The sequence below is a fragment of the Mustela erminea genome, chromosome 13, assembly GCF_009829155.1.
Source record: "Mustela erminea isolate mMusErm1 chromosome 13, mMusErm1.Pri, whole genome shotgun sequence".
NCBI classification, from domain to species: domain Eukaryota; kingdom Metazoa; phylum Chordata; class Mammalia; order Carnivora; family Mustelidae; genus Mustela; species Mustela erminea.
The window spans coordinates 40,342,651-40,362,885 of record NC_045626.1 but is presented as its reverse complement, the minus strand read 5'-3'; the positions used below and the strand labels follow the sequence as shown (position 1 = coordinate 40,362,885).

At 36.7% G+C, this 20,235-nt stretch overlaps 1 protein-coding gene across 1 annotated transcript in view; it reads left to right on the top strand.

Moving 5' to 3' along the window:
• The window catches only part of DSG1 (desmoglein 1), a 35,163-nt gene extending 18,301 nt beyond the window's left edge, over positions 1-16,862 (top strand). Inside the window, exons 9-15 of the mRNA XM_032309184.1 lie at positions 1,334-1,593; positions 2,685-2,824; positions 4,460-4,843; positions 6,253-6,383; positions 6,718-6,784; positions 9,163-9,371; positions 12,064-16,862. Of these exons, the coding sequence (XP_032165075.1) occupies positions 1,334-1,593; positions 2,685-2,824; positions 4,460-4,843; positions 6,253-6,383; positions 6,718-6,784; positions 9,163-9,371; positions 12,064-13,110 (2,238 nt within the window). The 3' untranslated portion in view covers positions 13,111-16,862. The remainder of the gene's footprint in view (positions 1-1,333; positions 1,594-2,684; positions 2,825-4,459; positions 4,844-6,252; positions 6,384-6,717; positions 6,785-9,162; positions 9,372-12,063) is intronic.
• The last annotated feature ends 3,373 nt before the right edge of the window (positions 16,863-20,235 follow it).

The window sequence follows — 20,235 nt, the reverse complement described above, 5'->3', positions numbered from 1 at the left end:
TTTTTTTTTCTTTTATCTGCAATAGTTATGCAAGGATTGTGTGTGAAACATTCAATGGTAGAATTCAGTCCTTTTTTAGTTATTTCCTTTCTTCAAAATAGTCCCAGGAAATAGACTTCTAAGGAATTCTGTTCCCAGAGGAATTCTGGGATCATTTCTTTCATGTCTTCATAAAGTGTCCCTCTGGCTATAGCGTCCATTTCCTGAGACAGGGTACAGATGCTTTAGTTTACCCCTCACAGCATGCCAGAAAATTAGGTTATATGCCCACATTGCAGATAAATACAAGAGAGAGTTGTACCCCATTCAAATTCTGATAGCTAGTAAGTGGTATAGCTGACATTCAAATTCTCTATCTATTAAGTTTATACCGTCATCACTATTCTAGCTGTGATTCCATGCTGGGGAAACCGTCCTAATCTATTTTACCCCAAACTACTATATTACTTTAAAAAATTAGTCTATTTATCCTCAATATCTCTATTTGTGAAATGGAAGTAATGTTGATTTTTCTCCCAAGCATGACATCATATCTTAATTCCTCTGTTATGCGTATGCGTGTGTGATGTATATGTATACGTGATTTTATAGCCGTTTTTGGAATAACAAAGCCAACATTGGGGCCAAGATTGAAGATTTTACTAAGTGGAGAGTTTGATGTGTGAATCAAGAGTCATCTAAATTACTCTCACATGAAAATTTAGAAAAATATATTTGGAACTTATGGGCATACTGCATAGTTGTTTGTGAATTTCGTTTAGTAGTAGATATTGATACCAACTTCATAATAAAAATAGCTACTGGAAATAATTTTTTTCCAGGATATGTTGAAGAAAATAAGGATTTTTATTATTTTTATACTTTGTTCTATTACTGGGCTTATTGAAGGAAGTCATATTTACAGAAGTAAAATTTCTTCTAAATAGTTCTTTACAGATAAAACCAGTCAAATGATTGACCGTACTTTATAGTCGGCCCATACTTTGTAATAAATAGAGCTACTTTGTGAGAAAAATGAAGTGACAGAAGTTAAAATAAACTATCTTTGCACTATAAAATGCATGGATTTGACCATCTATATTATGTTTTTAAACTTCTTTGATGGATAAGTAAAACTCATGCCATATATTTCCAACTTTTTTCCTACTATATTTCTGTTTCCTACTGCATTTCTGTTGCATTAAAGATAAAGGACAGAGTGTGTATTTGTATGTATTTATATTTAATTAAAGAAAGAAATGTGGGAGTTTCCTTGCCTATAATGAAAGGATTTGTCTTTCTTCCAGAATTTTTTTATTTTAAGAGTAAAACCATCCCATTCTGTATTTTCTAGCCCCTAGATTACGAAGCTATGCAAACGATGCAACTAAGTCTCGGTGTCAGAAATAAAGCTGAATTTCACTCTTCAATTATGTCTCAGTATAAACTCACAGCAACATCAGTCACTGTGGCTGTGTCAAACGTAATTGAAGGTTCGGTGTTCCGCCCAGGTTCAAAGACATATGTGGTAACTAGTAACATGGGACAGAATTATAAAGTGGGAGACTTTATAGCCACTGATCTGGACACAGGTAGTGCTTCAACAACTGTTAGGTAAGACTAACATTTTCCAAATAATTTTACCATACATTGAACTAAATGAATAAAAAATTTTAAGAAATTTTAAGTCTCTGAATTAAAATATTTTTCATTATTTTTGAAACCATCATTCAATCATAAAAAATACGAACTACTGAATTGCTATTTAATTTAGAAATTTTAAATCTCTGAATTAAAATATTTTTCATTATTTTTGAAACCATCATTCAATCATAAAAAATACGAACTACTGAATTGCTATTTAATTTACAGCTTTGACCTTAGGAAAATTAAAAAAAAAAAAATGGGCAAAAAGTAAAATGCAAAAAGTGTGAAGATGTAAAATGTGGAAAATATTGTATCTTGAATGTTTGACATTTCTGTATTTATGTATTTTACTGGCCAATTAGCTGATTACCACATATCGTGGTTATTCCCCCAAAAGATTTTATGGGCTGATTTTCCCATTGCCAAGTGCACCCAGATTGAAATCAATTAGAGTTAGCTTATTTCAGTAACTCTCTTCACTTTAATCAGCATTTGATATTGATAAACTGTCTTGTACTCCACAGATGTGAGTTCACTAAGGGCAGACCATCCCACCCTCCCCACCCAACTCTGCTCCTTTCAAAGTTCTAGGCCTTGAGTTTAGCACAGTACTTGAGACAGTTATCCAACAATGTTTAACAAATACATAAATGAGAACGGAATTCAAAAGAAGTCCTATAAAGTCATTGTGTGTATGGGGAGGGAGAGTGAAAATAGGGAGAGAATAAAGCCCCAAGCTGATGGAGAAGTAACTTCTTTGATAAGAGAACAGTTCAGAATTAGAAACGGCCCAGGAGGTCCCAGGTTCTGGGTCTTCCAGGAGAGTTCTAATGCTGCCAAAACCAAACGAAAAGAAGACTGCAAGAATCAAAGATTGTTGTAACATCCAAGTGGGCATAAGAGATCATTCCATCTTGCCTTGAAAAAAAAAATAAAATCCCTAATAATTGAAAATGATATCCAGAGGTTATAACCACTGACTTGAAACGTGTTTTATAATCAAAATCTCTCTCTCTTTCAAAAGCTAACATTAATTCATATTGTTTCTTCAAATACAGATATGTAATGGGAAATAATCCAGCTAACCTACTTGATGTTGACTCAAAAACAGGCATAATTATTTTGAGAAACAGAGTTACCTGGGAACAATATAACATGCTTGGGGGAAAATACCAAGGAACAATTTTATCTATAGATGGTAAGAAATCAATTTAACTTGGAGGAAATTATATATACACTCAGAAATTAAAGTTTTAATTGTATTTTAAGATAATCCTTTCTCATCAACAACAAAAAATCATACTGGGTATTATAGAATCACATTTTTAATAATATAAGGGACAGTATAACTCAGTGCCAAGTCCACGAGTTCTGGAGTGAGACTCGGTTGGTATCTTGTACCATCACTTAGTAGCTATGGGATTTTAGAGAAGTCATTTAACCCATTTATTCCTCACCCTTTTCCTCTATAAAATGGGACACTGACATTATGGATTTAAAGATATTAAAGAAGTTATTAGATGTAAAGCACTTAGAAGAGTGCTGGTACTCAACGTTAGTTCTTATTAATCTCAATAAATGAAATTTTAAAATTATATTCTTAAGAAAATTTCAAATAATTGATCCAGAAGCAAAGTTAACTTAACTTTATGTAATCTTTGAAAAGCTGATGTACAACTTTGTGTGAACAATTTGGAAGCTGCATACTTATATTACTTTTGCAAACCAACAAAATTAAAATTAGGCTGACCACTAAAGGGATGGGGAGATGAGGAGATGTTGGCTAAAAATTACAAACTTCTAGTCACAAGATGATTAATTTCTGGGGATCTAATGCAGAGTCTTGCCTTATGATTATTAATGACAGTACAGTTGCTATATTTTTAAAAGTTCCTAAGATAGTAGATCCTAAATATTCTCATCACAAAAAACAAAATAGTAGTCATGTGAGGTGATGGAGATGTTGGTTAACACTTAGATGGAAAACATACTGCAATATATAAGTATATCATAACAACACACCATGTACTCAAGTTTATACAATGTTATTTCATTTTTATAGTATCTCAATGAAATTGGAAGGTTTATCATGGAATTTTAAAAAACCACTTCAGACATAACTACATATAAATAGTTTTAATTGGGCTACAGAAAAGGATAATATTCCATCAGTATCATTCCTACACTGTACTAAGAATTATAATCACCAATGTCCAGCCAGAGTCTCAGAGTTATGACACATTTCTGACCTAATAGCTCTACAGGTAGATTCTAGACTTTGGAAGTCTTCTCTCTGAAGGAGAAAAAAAAAAAAAATCATACCTGAACTTTCAGTAATGTGGGTTTTCTGCACTGAGCAGTTTCTAATCTGAGATTATCATATATTCAAATCTTATGGGAAGTAGATAGTGCAGATGTGATGGAGGAATCCCTGTCAAGGTAATTTAGAAGAAAATAAAGCAACTAACTACTGCATATATAATACAAATACAAGTAGCTTCCATTCATTTAAATAGTATGTGGAATATGACTGACTTATTTATCTAAGGTGAATAACAGTGTATCTATGACATGGCATTTACTGTTTATGCTTCTCAACATATGGCACAGTCTTTCAGGAGCACTAATCCTCATCATGGTTTGATTTAAAAACTGAACCACAAACAAAGGATGATTTGGGAAGTTACTGAATTGATGAGAATAAAGACCTTGAAATAAGTTACTGATGCAAAAAAAAAAAAAAAAAAAAAGAAAAGAAAAGTGGTTTTGGATTGTTCAATGAGTATTACACTGCATGCGTTAAATATTTCTTCCCTTTTGAATCTTGTTGCAGATAATCTTCAAAGAACTTGTACTGGAACCATTAATATTGACCTTCAAGGTTCTGGCTGGGCTGGAAATGGAAAGGATATTAATAGTGGTACCAATTCCGGAACTAGTGGAGGCAGTGAGGGTACTAGTGGAGGCAGTGAGGGTACTAGTGGAGGCAGTGAGGGTACTAGTGGAGGCAGTGGGAGTACTGGTGGAAGTAGCACTGAAAATATGGAAGGAGGCGGTGAAACCAGTACTGAAACAGGTGACCAAACTTCCACTGAATATGGCACTGGGACCCAGGCAATGGATGGTGGTGAAGGTGTAGGAGCAAATCTCTCAGATAATGTCCATTTTGGTCCTGCCGGCATTGGACTGCTCATCATGGGATTCTTGGTCCTAGGACGTAAGTACTTTCAACAATCCTACTCATATTTCCCCCTGAAATTATGGGGAGGAGATAAGCTTTTTGATCCTTTGATAAAATATACTTTACCAAATCTTATTTTGTGCCCTTATCAAGAGATGCTTGTTTACTGTTGAGTCTGCAAGACAAAAAAATCAAGCTTCTTGACCACTTACAGTGCAGTGGAGGATAAAAACTTCTTTGCAGTCAATATCAGTGCCATGGGAAAGTGCCCTAACAGGCAGGCTCGGATTGCTATTTGAGTGAAGAAGACAGTCAGAGAGGATCCAAACAATCAGAAGCGGCTACACAGAGAAAGCAAACTTGCAGAATGTAACATAAAATACATGAGAAGAGATCATACTCTAATTTCATTTTGTTAGCCATATTAAGTATTAACCAACATTTAAAAACTTGAGAATTAAGTACTTTATAAAAGTAACTTAATTACCCAGGAGTTGACTCTCTCTATGGCAAGTAATACATAACTTTGACTTTGAGCTTGTTCTTTTATATTGTTGATTGCCTTTGAGTAGCGTAGTTAATAAAAAATTGAAAAATTACATATTTGGGTCAAACACCTCTACATTCAAAGATTTCTCTAAGACTAGCGAATCTTCAAGAAAGCAAAATGCACAGGATTCTTTCATTCCTTTCTTTCATCTCTTACCATCCTTTCCTTATTACTATCCTTACTATGTTCCTTCTTCTCTACCTCACCTCCTTCTTGTTTCTTTTCTTCCTTCGTCACATCTTCTACTTACACATACTTTCCTTCATCCATCCATTCATTCCAAATAATTTACCAAGATTGTATTATATAAAGGCTCTGGGCTAGACATGTATTTAGGTGAATAAGGAAACCCAACTGATTAACAGAAAGACATGGTTAACCAATATAATGATTTCCATTGGTGCAGGAGTAATTTCAAGAAAAAAAAATCCATGTAGAGGAAAATAATAGAGGGAATAATTACCTGAGGCATGAGTAAGATTTTATTTACTGTGAAAATTAAAAAGATAGGCATGTCTGAAAGGAACAAAAGGAAAGCCATGGAGGATGGAACACAAAGACTCAAACATATGGCCTGTCCTCAGCAGCTCTCCTGTCTCCTTTAATATTTTTCAGAGAAATGACAGTGAAAAGACTCATCTGTTTTAATGACATAATACTACTTGTCATTTGAATACTATATAACAAATCAAAATGGATTGCAGTCTAGTATACTGAAGCTCATATTGATTTTGGTATCTGACCATTGTTCAATTTGTTTTCTGAAACTTTCATAAGAATTTTGAAGTCAAATGCAATGGTATTAGGGTTTCAAAAGTAATCATAAAAGAGAAAGTTGTTTTATTTTAATGTGGTTCCACTGCTAATTCCAGTATTCCTTTCTTTTCACCAACAGTGGTCCCATTTTTGTTGATGTGCTGTGAATGTGGAGGTGCCCCTGGCGGGGGAGCTGGCTTTGAACCTGTCCCCGAATGTTCAGAAGGAGCACTTCACACATGGGCAGTAGAAGGCCCACAGTTGCCTCCTGTAAGTGCTAACTTGTAAGAAATGGCCTTTGGTAGTCCCCAAAACTCATTCTCGTGCACATGAACCAGATGGTGGTCACCCCTCACAGTCTATGCTGTTCTTCGTTCTGGGATAGCTGGTGGGAAAATGAAGAGGAGAAGTCAAACGTACACCCAAATTAGATGGAAGTCATCAGAAAAGGCTTTCTCAAATGAAGTGCAAGTTTTAAATGGATTTCAGAACTTTTGTAAATAGTATTCTTTTAGAATCTGAGTCTATTTTGCGAAGAAACCCAATGTAAAAGGATAGACAGAAAAGAGCCATTACAAATGGGGACGTGTTTCTTGTCTTTTAGGACACTGTGTGTGTACCACCCATCTCACCTCCTGGGGTAAATCTAATTGAATGCATTGACACTTCAGGTAAGAAGGTTTTGTTTTGTCTTCTTAATTTTAACAGCTCAAATGACGAGGAAGGAATTCTGCTCTAACCCTGCATACCTTTCTATTTCTCAATTATCTTGTCTTTAACAGTTTCTTTCATTCATTTTTAAATGACTGATTTGCAGATCAAATGGTAACGGAAAAATCTCCAGGAATTACTATTCTTATATGTTGAATTTTTAAAATCTTCCTCAATCATCAGAGAGTACTTAGGAGATGACTGTATCAGGACTCTATAAGTAGGAGAGAAGAACCACAAGTCAATTCTGGTCCACATTTTCTGTCTAATAGAGAAAACATTATTTATCAGAAAAAAAAAATACCATTGGCCCTTCAATAGCACAGGTGTTAGGGATGCTGATTTCCATCAGTCAAAAATACAAGTATTAATTTTTGGCTCTCCCAAAACTTAACTACTACTTAACTACTAGATGACTTACTGTTAACATAAACAGTTGGTTAGTACACAATTTGTATGTCATATATATATATATATATACATATATATATATACATATATATATGTAAAATATACCGTACTCTTACAATAAAGTAAGTTGGAGAAAAGAAATTGTTATTAAGAAAATCACAAGGAAGATAAAAATATTTCTATTACTGAACTGTATCCATTAAAAAAAAATTATCTGCATACAAACCCACTCCGACTTGAGCTGCTATCATGACAAAACAAACAAACAAACAAAAAACAAAACTGCATCCATTCTCAGCATGAGCAGAAAGCTGATCTGAAAAATTTTGTCCCGTTCCTTAAACTGGAAGTAAGTGAATGAAACACTATCAGAATCTTTCCAGGTTGTCAGCTGAGGCCAGGTGCAGGGGGTAGAGTTTCTCCTTGCACATGGTTAACCAAGACTCTAATGACAATACGCCTTAAAACAGGGGCTAGAAAAAAAAAAATAAAAAACAAAACAAAACAAAACAAAACAAAAAAACAGGGGCTAGAGACGGCTGGGTGGCTCAGTCATTAAGTGTCTGCCTTTGGCTCAGGTAATGATCACAGGGTCCTGGGAACGAGCCCTGCATCGGGCCCCCTGCTCAATGGGAAGTCTGCTTCTCCCTCTCCTTCTCCTGCTTGTGTTCCTGCTCTTGCTGTCTCTCTCTTTTGCTCTGTGTCTAATAATAATAATAATAATAATAATAATAATAAATACATAAAAGCTTAAAACAAACAAACAAACCAACAAGAAACAGGGGTCTAGAACAGTTTGCAGGCAGAAAAAAGGGAACAATTTGAATTTCACAGCAAGGGGATAACTACCATACTAATAAAATTTTTTTTTCTTTTAAACTTTTTGTATCTTTGAAAACAGTTGTACTGTTTTGCTTTTTCTTAGAGTAATCAAAGTTAGTCATTTTCTTCTTTTTCTCCCAGTCTTCTTCAAATTTGTTACCATTTCTATTTTGAACTCTTTAGAATAGGAGAGGCATAGGAATGTTTATAGGACTGCATCTTACTCAAACTACTAGACACACTGGTCTCTAAACCTATTTCTCTTCTTGATGTTTCCATTTGTGTTAATGACATCAACATCCTCTCACCACAAGAGCAGCAGCCCTGGTTGACTCTTCTATCTCCCTATTCTTGACATCCAATCTGTTCTCAAGACTTGTCAAATCATCAGATCCATCAGAATTTACTTCTGCATTTATGCCCTCAATACATCTACTAGACTTTACACAAATCTGGAAGAAAGCACAATGAGACACACCAGAGTCATAAAAGGATGAAAAACATATTGTCCCCCAAAATCAAGATCTTTGAAATATTAAAGCCATAGGGCACCTATCCCACTGCCAATACTTTCCCTATCCATGGCTCTTCCACAGACTGAACCATCATTTTGTCTAACCTCCCTTGAATATGGTAACGAGCTTCTAGTCACCCATCACATCCAAGTGAAAACACAAGAGTCTTGGTGCCAACCTTTCCTATCACCACAGCCATGGCTTCTCTGAAAGCCAGTGGTTCTCAGGTCTTCCTCTGGAAGCGCTGTGCTTCCAATATATTTGGGATATTCTTATACTATTTAATGTTTAGAATTTGGGTATCCCCCCCCAAAACTCCCTCAATTTGAAATCAAACTCACTAAAGCATAGGTTTTTATAACCTCTATGCAGCCCCGCTCTTCCAGCATGACACATAATTAGCAATAAATAATTAACATCAAACAACTAACAAATGAACAAACTGATTACTAATATTATTTTGAACTCCATATTGTATGTATCACCTTTGTTTTACCTCAATGATGAAACCGTACATTATAGAAAGTTATTTATTTTGGGTCTACAATATGCTATATAGAAAGTGTACTTAATTTTATCAACACTTCTAGGGGTTTACACAAATGAGTATGGTGGCAGAGAAATGCAAGATCTGGGAGGAGGAGAAAGAACAACAGGATTTGAACTAACAGAAGGAGTTAAAACTTCAGGAGTACCTGAGATATGTCAAGAATATTCTGGAACATTAAGAAGAAATTCTATGAGAGAATGTAGAGAAGGAGGTCTGAATATGAACTTCATGGAAAGCTACTTCTGTCAGGTAAGGTCTCAAGTGCCATGGCTTCCTCTCCATTCTGTGTCTCAAGCTCCACTCCAGGCTGCCACTATTTTTCAACAGGGCTTTGGCAGGTTCCCAGCCTCTAGTCTATGCCTGACGGTCATACTGCTGCTGGATAACATTTCTGTAATTCTGAACTGATCACTTTACTCCTCTACTTAAAAATAGCCAATGACTCCCAGCTCTATTTGTCTAAGGCAATGAAGTCCTAACTCCATAATATGACAATTAAGATTATTCATAAAATGATCCCTTCCCTCATTTCCAATTACTCCTTACCACCAACCCTACATACCACGTGTCTTTGCCTCATCCACACCATGCCTTTGCCTTTGCTGTGCCCTCCCAGGATGCTTTTATCCATCATCTCTATCACAAACTTCTATTCATCTTTAAAGACCCAATTCAACTATCACTGCTTCTCTGAACATTTTACTGATAACCCTCACATCCAAAATAGAATTGATGTGTCCTCATCTGTATTTCTATAGTGCTCTGTGTATAAACTTTATAGAACCTATCATTGCTAAAATATGTTTATATGTCTACCATGGTTTTTATTGCCTTGTCCATATGTTCTCTATATCATGTTGCCAGTACCTAGCTCAGTTCCAGGCACATAGTAAACACTCCGTAAGTGTGGGTTCAAGAACCATAGCACACTTCCAGAATATTCTAAGAACCAGCAAAATTAATTTTGCCATCCTCAGGTAGAGACAAAATTGCCTGTGGCTACACACCAGATGGTACTTAAGCCTTCAGAGATTTCCCATCTCTGAAACGGTTTCTAATAGATCTGCATCCTTCTACATCCTGGCCTAAAATACCTTCTTTAACTCTTCTATTGCTTTAGAGGATGGCTGATATCTTGAAATTAAACAGTGATAAAAGCCTTTCAAATAGTAGTAGATAATAATAAGAAATCTGTTGCTATATCCACAGGGATGCTTTCCATTCATGTCCCTACAAATGAATGTACAGTTCTGCCTCAAAACTTTTGCATCTATGATTCCTTCTGCCCGGTACACTCTATGTACTTTCCTCACCCTGATGCTTTATTCTAACTTCTGATTCTGATCAAACATCACTTTATGAGAGGCTGCCGGTGGCCACTCTATCCCTTCACTCTGAGCTTACCACCTCCTGACACTTATGTTTATGTATTGCCTGTCTCCTCCTACTAAAAGGTAAGCCATATGAGAGAGAGAGAGACTCCGTCTGCTTTTGTTCACTACTGCATTGCCAAGTTCCTAATTGAGTGTCCGGAAAATAGTAAGGACTCCAAAATATTTTTGAAGGAAATTGAACAATTGGCCTGCTAATAAAGATATTTCTGATACTTAACCTGAAAATTTATAATCCAATATTATGAACGACAAAAATGAAATAAAAGTGCATGTGTTTGGGGCACCTCGGTGGCACAGTTGGTTGAGCGTCCAACTCTTGGTTTCATCTCAGGGTTGTGAGGTGGACCCCCACATTGGGCTCCGTGCTCAGTGGGCAATATACTTAAGATTGTCTCTCCCTCTACCTCTCCTGGTGGTGGTTCTCTCTCTCGAAATAATTTTTTTTTAAAAATCCTAAAAGAAGGAAAAAAGTGCACATGTCTATGGGCTTTAACTTTGAATTGAAAGAGAGCCTATTTTTATTTATTTTATTTTTTAAAAAAGATTTTATTTGCTTATTCATGAGAGAGAGAGAGAGGCAGAGGGAGAAGCAGGCTCCCCATTGAGCAGGGAGCCCCAGGTGGGATTGATCCCAGGACCCCAGAATCATGACCTGAGCTGAAAGCAGACGGTTAACCATCGGAGCCACCCAGGTACCCTTCCTCTTCTTCTTCTTCTTCTTTTTTTCTTTTTTTTTTTGAGAAGGAGGTCCTATTTTTAAAAACTTTCCGTTCTGGGGACGCGTGGGTGGCTCAGTGGGTTAAAGCCTCTGCCTTCGGCTCAGGTCATGATCCCAGGGTCCTGGATCGAGCCCCGCATCGGGCTCTCTGCTCAGCAGGGATCCTGCTTCCTCCTCTCTCTCTGCCTGTCTCTCTGCCTCCTTGTGATCTCTGTCTGTCAAATAAATAAATAAAATCTTTAAAAAAAAAAAAAAACTTTCCATTCTGAACCCCAAAATGGCATAGACCCAAATTCAAATGTTCTTTTTTACTGAAAAAGTTACACTGAAATAAATCTTCATAGAGCCACCACATTCACTTCATTGGAGGAAGGAAAGTGCAATCCCAAATGAACCCAAATCAACTAAGAGCTACCTTTTTTATACAAACAAACAAACAAAAAAGAAGAAGAAAAAGAAAAGAAAACCCCCCACAATTTGGTATACTTCCTGCACAGTACTTTTAAGTACCTCCTAACATGGTTATAAAATAATTCATGTGATTTTTTGCATGTGCTTTTGTATCCAAAGTGCACTGTGAGAGGAAAGTCCATTTAAATAAATTTTAAAAATCAAAATGTATTGACAGGCTTACAGTTAAAATAATTTCTAACCCAATTCTTTCGGGAAATTATATAATGATTTTTAATGCATCTCTAGGAGAGGTCAGAATTTTGTCTTCTAGGTCCCTCTTTGGTAATGTCCCAGAAGAAAAAAGAATGATCAAGACTTCTATTATTGTTAAATATGTATCCATAATCTCATTTTTCTCTTTCCTCTATTCATCCAGAAAGCATATGCTTATGCAGATGAAGATGAAGGACGCCCATCCAATGACTGTTTGCTCATATATGACATTGAAGGTGTAGGTTCCCCTGCTGGCTCTGTGGGTTGTTGTAGCTTCATTGGAGAAGACTTGGATGACAGCTTTTTGGATACACTGGGGCCTAAATTTAAGAAGTTGGCAGATATCAGCCTAGGAAAAGAAGTTGAACCATATCCAGACCCTGATCCTTCTTGGCCACCTGAAGGCACTGAACCGATCTGCCCTCAGCAGGGAACAGACCCCATCACTGGTGGACATCCACCCATCTCCCCACATTTTGGCGCCACCACAGTCATTTCTGAGAGTACCTACCCCTCTGGACCTGGTGTACAGCATCCTATGCCCATTCCTGATCCTCTGGGCTATGGTAATGTTACTGTGACCGAGTCTTACACCACCTCTGGCACTCTGAAGCCCTCTGTCCATATTCATGATAATCGACATGCATCAAATGTAGTGGTGACCGAGAGGGTGGTCGGCCCAATCTCTGGCACTGATTTGCATGGAATGTTGGAGATGCCTGACTTGAGAGATGGGTCAAACATTATAGTGACAGAAAGGGTAATAGCACCAAGTTCAAGTCTACCCACCTCTTTGACCATGCCTGATCCTAGAGAGTCATCAAATGTGGTAGTGACAGAAAGAGTAATCCGACCAGCTTCTGGCATGATGGGCAATCTAAGTATACACCCTGAGTTATCAAATGCCCAAAATGTGATTGTGACAGAGAGGGTTGTTTCTGGCTCTGGCATAAGTGGAATTAGTGGCCCAGCTGGGATGACTGGAGGCAGTGGCCTGGTTGGCAGTGTAGCTGGAGGAAGTGGTGGTGGCATTGGGTTGAGCAGCCTGGGAGGAGGTGGGGGCCTGAGTAGCAGCATGGGGGGCACAGCCACCATTGGCCACATGAGGAGCTCCTCTGACCATCACTTTAGCCAGACCCTTGGATCTGCCTCCCCTAGTACTGCCCGAAGTCGAATCACGAAGTACAGTACGGTACAATATACGAAGTAGCCAGGATCCCAGCACACTTGTTCTCAGCTGTGGTGATTCAGCTTCAACTCCCACCACAAAAAACCTTACATTGTGATTTATGATGCACAACTAGGTGCTACGTAACTGTGGAGTGAGGTGGGAAACCACAATGAGAAAATATGTAAACAGTGCTGTTGGGCAAGAGCTCTCCCTAGCATTTGTAAATCTTTTTCTTACATTAATACTAATGGAATCACGACAATGAACTAAAACTTGAGACAGGGTCTTTCCTGTGCCGGTACAGTGATAGGATCTTCTGTGTGGCCGGTCCTGTATCTCCAGCACATGGAATAAATTAAACTCAGTCATGCAAAACAAATGGCCTTGAGATGGCTATTGGCACAATTCTCCTTGCCCTATTTTGATTGCCATGTAGCTCAAGCAATATTCAAAAAGGACTAAATATGTAATATGAGCTCACGTATTCAGGAAGAATTCGAAATGTGTGCCAAGCACCTGGTCAATTTCACAGATAATAGAAATAAAAATCCAACCATATACTCAGACCATGATTAACAATTAAAGAAAACAAATCTGACTACACAGCTCACAAGCTCACAAGCCACCAAGCACTCCTACCCTAATAATTGTACCAGAGTAAATAAACCTTAAATTAGGAAATGTTTCCTGGGAGGAAACTTCCAAAAGAGAATGGTAATAGGGTGAGATTCATTTGGGGGACATTGACAATGTCTGATCCCAGATCTTGAGAAGGGGTTTCAGCTAAAATTCCCATGGAGTCAGGGAGTTTTCTGATTCTAGCTTGTGTTTAGTAATAGATGCAGTATTTATGAATATTGCATACTGATGAGGTTGCAGGATATCACACTTATTTTTCCCATTATCACTGTGGCTGTGACCTAATAGTATGAATTTGCCAGGTGTACTTCTCTGACTGAAGCAAGTAACACCTGACATGGTTGTCATCCCTAATGGTAAATTACCTTCCAAAGAAGCAGATGGAAATCACATTGTATTTCAGATGTGTATTCACTAAATGTTACTCATTTATATCCAGCTCTTTATTATACATCTCTTAAGTTAAAATAATTTACTTAAGTTGAGCTGTGAAAAAAAGCCTGCAGTATGGCTAAGCTTTGGGGGAATTTTTTCTTAAGGGGATCTAAAAAAAAGTTTCTAGAACATGTAAAATGTTTAATGTGAAAAGTTAGAATTATTCTGTAATGTAATACCACATTATTAGTTTTAATTGAGTTTAGTACTTTTCTAGACAATGTTCTGCTACTATTTTAAAGGGGTCAACTAAAAACTTTCAACAGTGTTGATGATATTGTGTTGACCCAATTGAAATTGTGCTAGACCACCACATATCCTTACTCTCACTCCCTAACTAAATTTTCTCACTAGAATAAATGTTACATTCCTGATTTGATTTGCTTATAAGCTCTTGGCTTATAAAGTGCTCCAATTGATAAGACAGTTCCCAAATTATATAGTATGATATATTTTTCTACCTTCAAAATTTAATAATGTATTATTTATGGTATGTCATTTCTATGTGTTTGCTATATAGTATTACCTGGTTTTAAAAATCTCAGAATCAAAGCATTCTTAGACACGGGTAAGTTTACTCTAGCAAAGTAGAGGAATTTTATTCTCTTTTCTAAATTCAGCGTTAATATTAGCTCATGAAAGTGAAACTGGATATGACAAAATCTTTCAAGGATTATTCCCTGCCAATTACTCAAGTTTCCCAGGGTGTTACAAGATCAAAGAATAGTCTTTCAACTTCCAACACTTATCAAAGGGGGCCAGGGAGTGAACTAATTTATTAGAGCTATTTTGCTCTATATTATAGCAGATGACGTCAATATTTTCAAAGCCACAATATACATCTTATTTTATGTCTGTAGACCATGTGAAATTTTGATAGTCTGTAGCATGCCAAAATGTAGAGGTATAAATAAAGTCATTCAGAGGAACTCTTTCTTTTATTTCTTTCTCTCCCATTTGGGGAGGGGGATTCCATTAATGATGGATAATCTTTCCAGAAATAAAGTCAAAAGGTATTTATTGAAATATACTTGAGTATGCTGGGCTCAAGAGTTTGAAGGAATAAAAATAATTATTGGTTAATTAATTAATGGGATGGTATCTGACGATAAGTAGCTTATGTGCCACTTTGATTTATCATCAGAAGTATTCTTTAAAGACTCCTGATATCTTCCAAAAAAGTTTTTTAGGTTGTCTAAAAAATGCCAGATTTACCATCTTTAATAACTATTATTATTAAGATCCATTAGTAAAAAACCATGGAAGATATAAAAAGTGACAGTACTAGTTGCCAATCCTTCTAGGAAGATACTTTCAAATAAATTTTTTGTCAGGATTACACACTGATATTCTAACCTTTATTCTTAAATTTTAAAATTATCTTTTTAAGATACAATTCTAACAATCATTTAAAGACATGTCATTTTTTCAATAAACAACCTTTGGGCAGAAATCAATTCTTCACTGTAGATCCTTTACTGCAACCCATAGACCTTAGGTCATTCTACAGATCTAAGATACAGAAATTATTTTATAAGAAAATAGTTATAATTCAAATCTATATTGCAAGCTGTATCTCAGATCAACATGCTCTTAGTAAAAGGGAGAAGGAAGAAATAGTAATTTAAATATTATGTGTATATAGTTTGAAAAGAAAAGGGTATTTATAAAACATCTGACTTTCTAAAGAGATGGCCCTTAGGGTCAAAAATTAGTGTATCATAAATTCTTTATAATTTAATATTAACCAAAATACCATCTTGAGCTTAATTTTGACATTGAATTCCAGATACATCTGCTACATTTTATTAGCCTTGATGTATATCGCCTGATGTAACTGTATGTGCATGAAAAATTTACAGAAAAATTATCTATCTAGGGATATACGTAGGCCTTCATCTGGACATCTCTTCTCTATTGGCATATAGTTTTTAGCCTTGTAATCTCCATTCAATGTAATTTCCTGACAGAATTTTAATTATATACCTTCAAACATTACATATTCACTCTAACTGGATGTTTTTAGTTATATACACAACTCATTTCTGAATTTATACCAACATCTGAAGGTCAACCAGTGTATAACACATACGATACCCTTTAGCTAGAGTAGGAACTAAAAGGTTTTTAATCATTGGCTAAAATAGCCAATTTAGGAAAGACATTCAAAACCCAAAACTTCTAAAAGTATTTGCCACATTTTCCCATGCCTATTTAATAAACCCCAAACTTTTGTAGGATTTCTGGTATTTTTAAGACTTACTTCCCTTGGCACTGCAATACACCAGTCCACACAGATTACTAGTCTCCATGAAACAGAATCTGCCTCCTAGTTCTCGATTGTTCAATTTATGCTAGGACAAAAGCATGAATGGATCAACTTATTAACCATCAAAGAATTTTAAAACAAAAAATATCCTATTGTTTAACTGTCTGTATTCCTTCCATTTAGTTATATCTGAATTACTGAACACTTTATCATCAAGCGGTACCTAGTCTAACTTATTTTTCTTTTGCTATTTTACAAGTATTTTTAAACTCTAATATTCATCTTTGGTGATGTTTAAAACAAGGTGCTTTCTTTCAGGTTTCAATATAAAAGTTCTTGGCTTATATGGGTGCTAATTCCTTGCTTGGTCCTTTATTGGCTATTTTAAGTTGGTTTGTAATTTCCAAAGGCTTATGTTGACAGCAATAAAATGATTGGTATGCTTCCATCATCTTTTCTGAATGGTAAAGGTGGGGAGGTTTAGACTGTAAGGAATACTTAGAGGTCAGCAAATCTAATGACTATTTTCAGTCCAGATGATTTATTTTATTTTCATATTTTTATTTTCACGTTGTTATTTTCACATTGTTATTTTATTTTCACATTGTTAAAACTTATTTTCATTTTCCATTGTCTAGTTTTTTTTTTTTCTTTTTTCAGCTTCCTGGGGTGCCTTCTCTCCAGAGGGCTTCCCAGCAGTGTCTGCACAGGCTTGAGCAGCCTCGCACAAATACATAACTGACAAATAGCTGGCATTTTAAACATCTGTTGTTGGATACTTAAGCAACTTTACACTAGCATTGTAATTCTTTTAAAATAGATTTTCTTTTCAAATTATGCCCTTTCATCTTTCCTGGGGTACATCTCCTTTTTGCTCTCCAGTGCTACTTTCAGAACATGATCACCTTCCTCTTACCCAAAACCTTACCCTTTCCAGACTTGTCTGAACCGCCTGTCCCCTCTCTACTGCTTGCGTCTTTCCCTGACCTCTCAACAAGGTTCTCACTTTTACTGAAGACTCATAGTCTGGCCCAGAGTCCACTGTGACCTCTCCAACTCCAGAGAGTATTCACAAGAACTCAAGTGACCCCACAGAGGAGGCAGCTGACACCTGGAATTCTGAATTCTCAGACCTCCATTCTCCCCGTCCCAACCCAGCACGGCAGTTTCTGGATCCCTGTGTCAGTCTTCCCAGCCTCTGAGCACTTCCTCCTCCCCCTTCTCCTTCCTGCTCACTGGCTCCTGCATTCTGATGGCACCGTTCCTCCACTTCATCGGTGCTTCCTTGTTTTGACTCCTCTCACTTTCCACTATCTGCCACCCCACTTTCCTCCGTGTCTAATCAAGCTTCTTGAGTTCAAATATGCTGCCTTTTGGTGAATGCCTTTGAACTCCTTGCCCCGCTCCTCCCTTTCACATCCCAAATCTTTCACATTCCATCTCTGTCCTCCCACAAACAGTTAAAGAAGTGCTTCAACAGAATTGACTTTTTTTTTTTTTCATTTTGAATACTCAGTCTCAAATCTCAGATTAATATAACATGGTTCCCCACAATCCAACCTACTCTGATAGACCTCTCAACTCATTATACTAGCTCACTATTCAATACCTTCTCTGTCATCAAAACTCCCACACCTCTTCTTTCCTCCTCATTCTTAGTTGATGACCTACTCTTACTGTTCACGAGACATTCACCTGTACTTGCACTCTCTCCCTCCATCTTATTACAGTGGAGCTAGTGTCCTATTTATATAAAAAGACAATCCCCCATTTCTGCTCAATGACTATGCTCCTTCCCTAGTAGTCCTTTTTTGAAACCATCTCTCGCTCTCTTTCAGAGCCTGTTCAACAGCATCCCTTCCTGGAGCTACTTCCTCATATTTTTGTCTCACCAACCTTTTTTTTTTTTTTTTAAAGATTTTACCCATTCATTTGACAGACAGAGATCACAAGTAGACAGAGAGGCAGGCAGAGAAAGAAGTGGGGAAGCAGTCCCCCGCTGAGGATAGAGCCCAATGCGGGGCTCAATCCCAGGACCCTGTGATCACGACCTGAGTCGAAGGCAGAGGCTCAACCCACTGAGCCACCCAGGCACCCCGTCTCACCAACCTTCTTAAGACTCATATATATGTGCCTTCTTTACTTTCTCATGTCCTATCAAACTTCAACCCCATCCTATCCATCCACCAGAGTGGCCCTTGTCAAATTTGTCTAAGACCTACAGATGGCCAAACACAAGGTCTACTGTTCTGTCCTCATCTTTCTTAACCTCTGGGAAGAATCTGAAAAAGGTAACTATTCTCCATTCACTTCAACACTTTTCTTTCTTGGCTTTTATACCATCCTTTCAAGATACAGCTTATTGGCCATGTTCTCTCTTATTTTGTTTCTTTCCCATCTACCCAACTATTAAATGGCGATGTTCCCCCTAAAGTTTGGTTCCATGTCCTCTGCTCTTAACACTCTACACTGTCTCTACGAGACATCATCGAAGCCCCTTTTACAATGTTCAAAATTATTAAACACACTTGTACTCCCCAATACCCCCAATAAACATGACCCCAACAATCCATTGCTGAAGACAGAAGCTAAGTACTCCTTGATTTCATCCCTTCCTTCACATCCCCCTCCCTCATTTGACCCATTAGTATGTGCTTATGACTTTGACTGACTCTATGACCAAAATATAGCTTAGGCCATCCAACAGCTTCTATCCCCATCTGCCACCATCATAGAACTGTCTCTCAAGTAGTCTCTCTACTTCCATACTGGCTTTCTTCAAACAATTTTCTACAGATGAGCCTATGTGGCCTTCTAAAATGCAAATTAGATTATAATTAATTATATAATTACATATAATTATAATTAATTATAAATGTAAATTAGATTATAATCCTCTGTTTTAGGAATTTTGATGGATTTCCATTAGATTAAATCCAAAGTTCATTAGAGGAGTGTCTTGAAAAAAATCAAGCATAGTGAGGGCATGTACTTAGTGACTGAGTTCAAATAAGGTAAACTCTAGCTGACCCTTACTTTTCCTAATTTTACAAACAAAACTTAATTATGAGAAAACTTGTATATCCTCATCTGTTCTGTGCCTATGTGCTAGCCATCCTTGCTTATATAAAACCTAGGGGGAAGAGCATACTATCCAAAGAAATCTATAGATGTAATGTAATCCCTATTAAAATATCAACAGTATTTTTCACAGAACTAGAACAAATAATCCTAAAATTTGTATAGAATCACAAAAGAGCCCAAATAACTAAAGCAATCTTGAGAAAGAAAAACAAAACCATATGTATCACAAGTCCAGATTTCAAGATATACTACAAAACTGGAGTAATCAAATAGTATGGTACTAGCACAAAAACAAACACATAGATCAATGGAATGGAGAGCCTAGAAATAAATCCATAATTCTATGGTCAATTAAACTTTGACAAAGGAGGCGACAAAGTAGGAAAAAGACAGTCTTTTCCAAACAAGTGTTAGAAAAAAACTGGACAGTTACATGCATAAGAATGAGAATAGACCACTTTCTTACACCATACACAAAAATAAATTCAAAATTGATTGAAGACCTAAATATGAGACCTAAAATGTAAAAATCATAGAAGAGAAGACAGGAAGTAATTTCTCTGACCTTGGCCATAGCAACATTTTTCTGGCTCTGTCTCCTGAGGCAAGGGAAACAAAAGTACAAATAAACTATTGGGACTACATCAAAATAAAAAGCTTCTGCACAGCAAAGGAAATAGTCAACAAAACTAAAAGACAACCTACTAAATGGAAGAAGATATTTGCAAGTGACATCT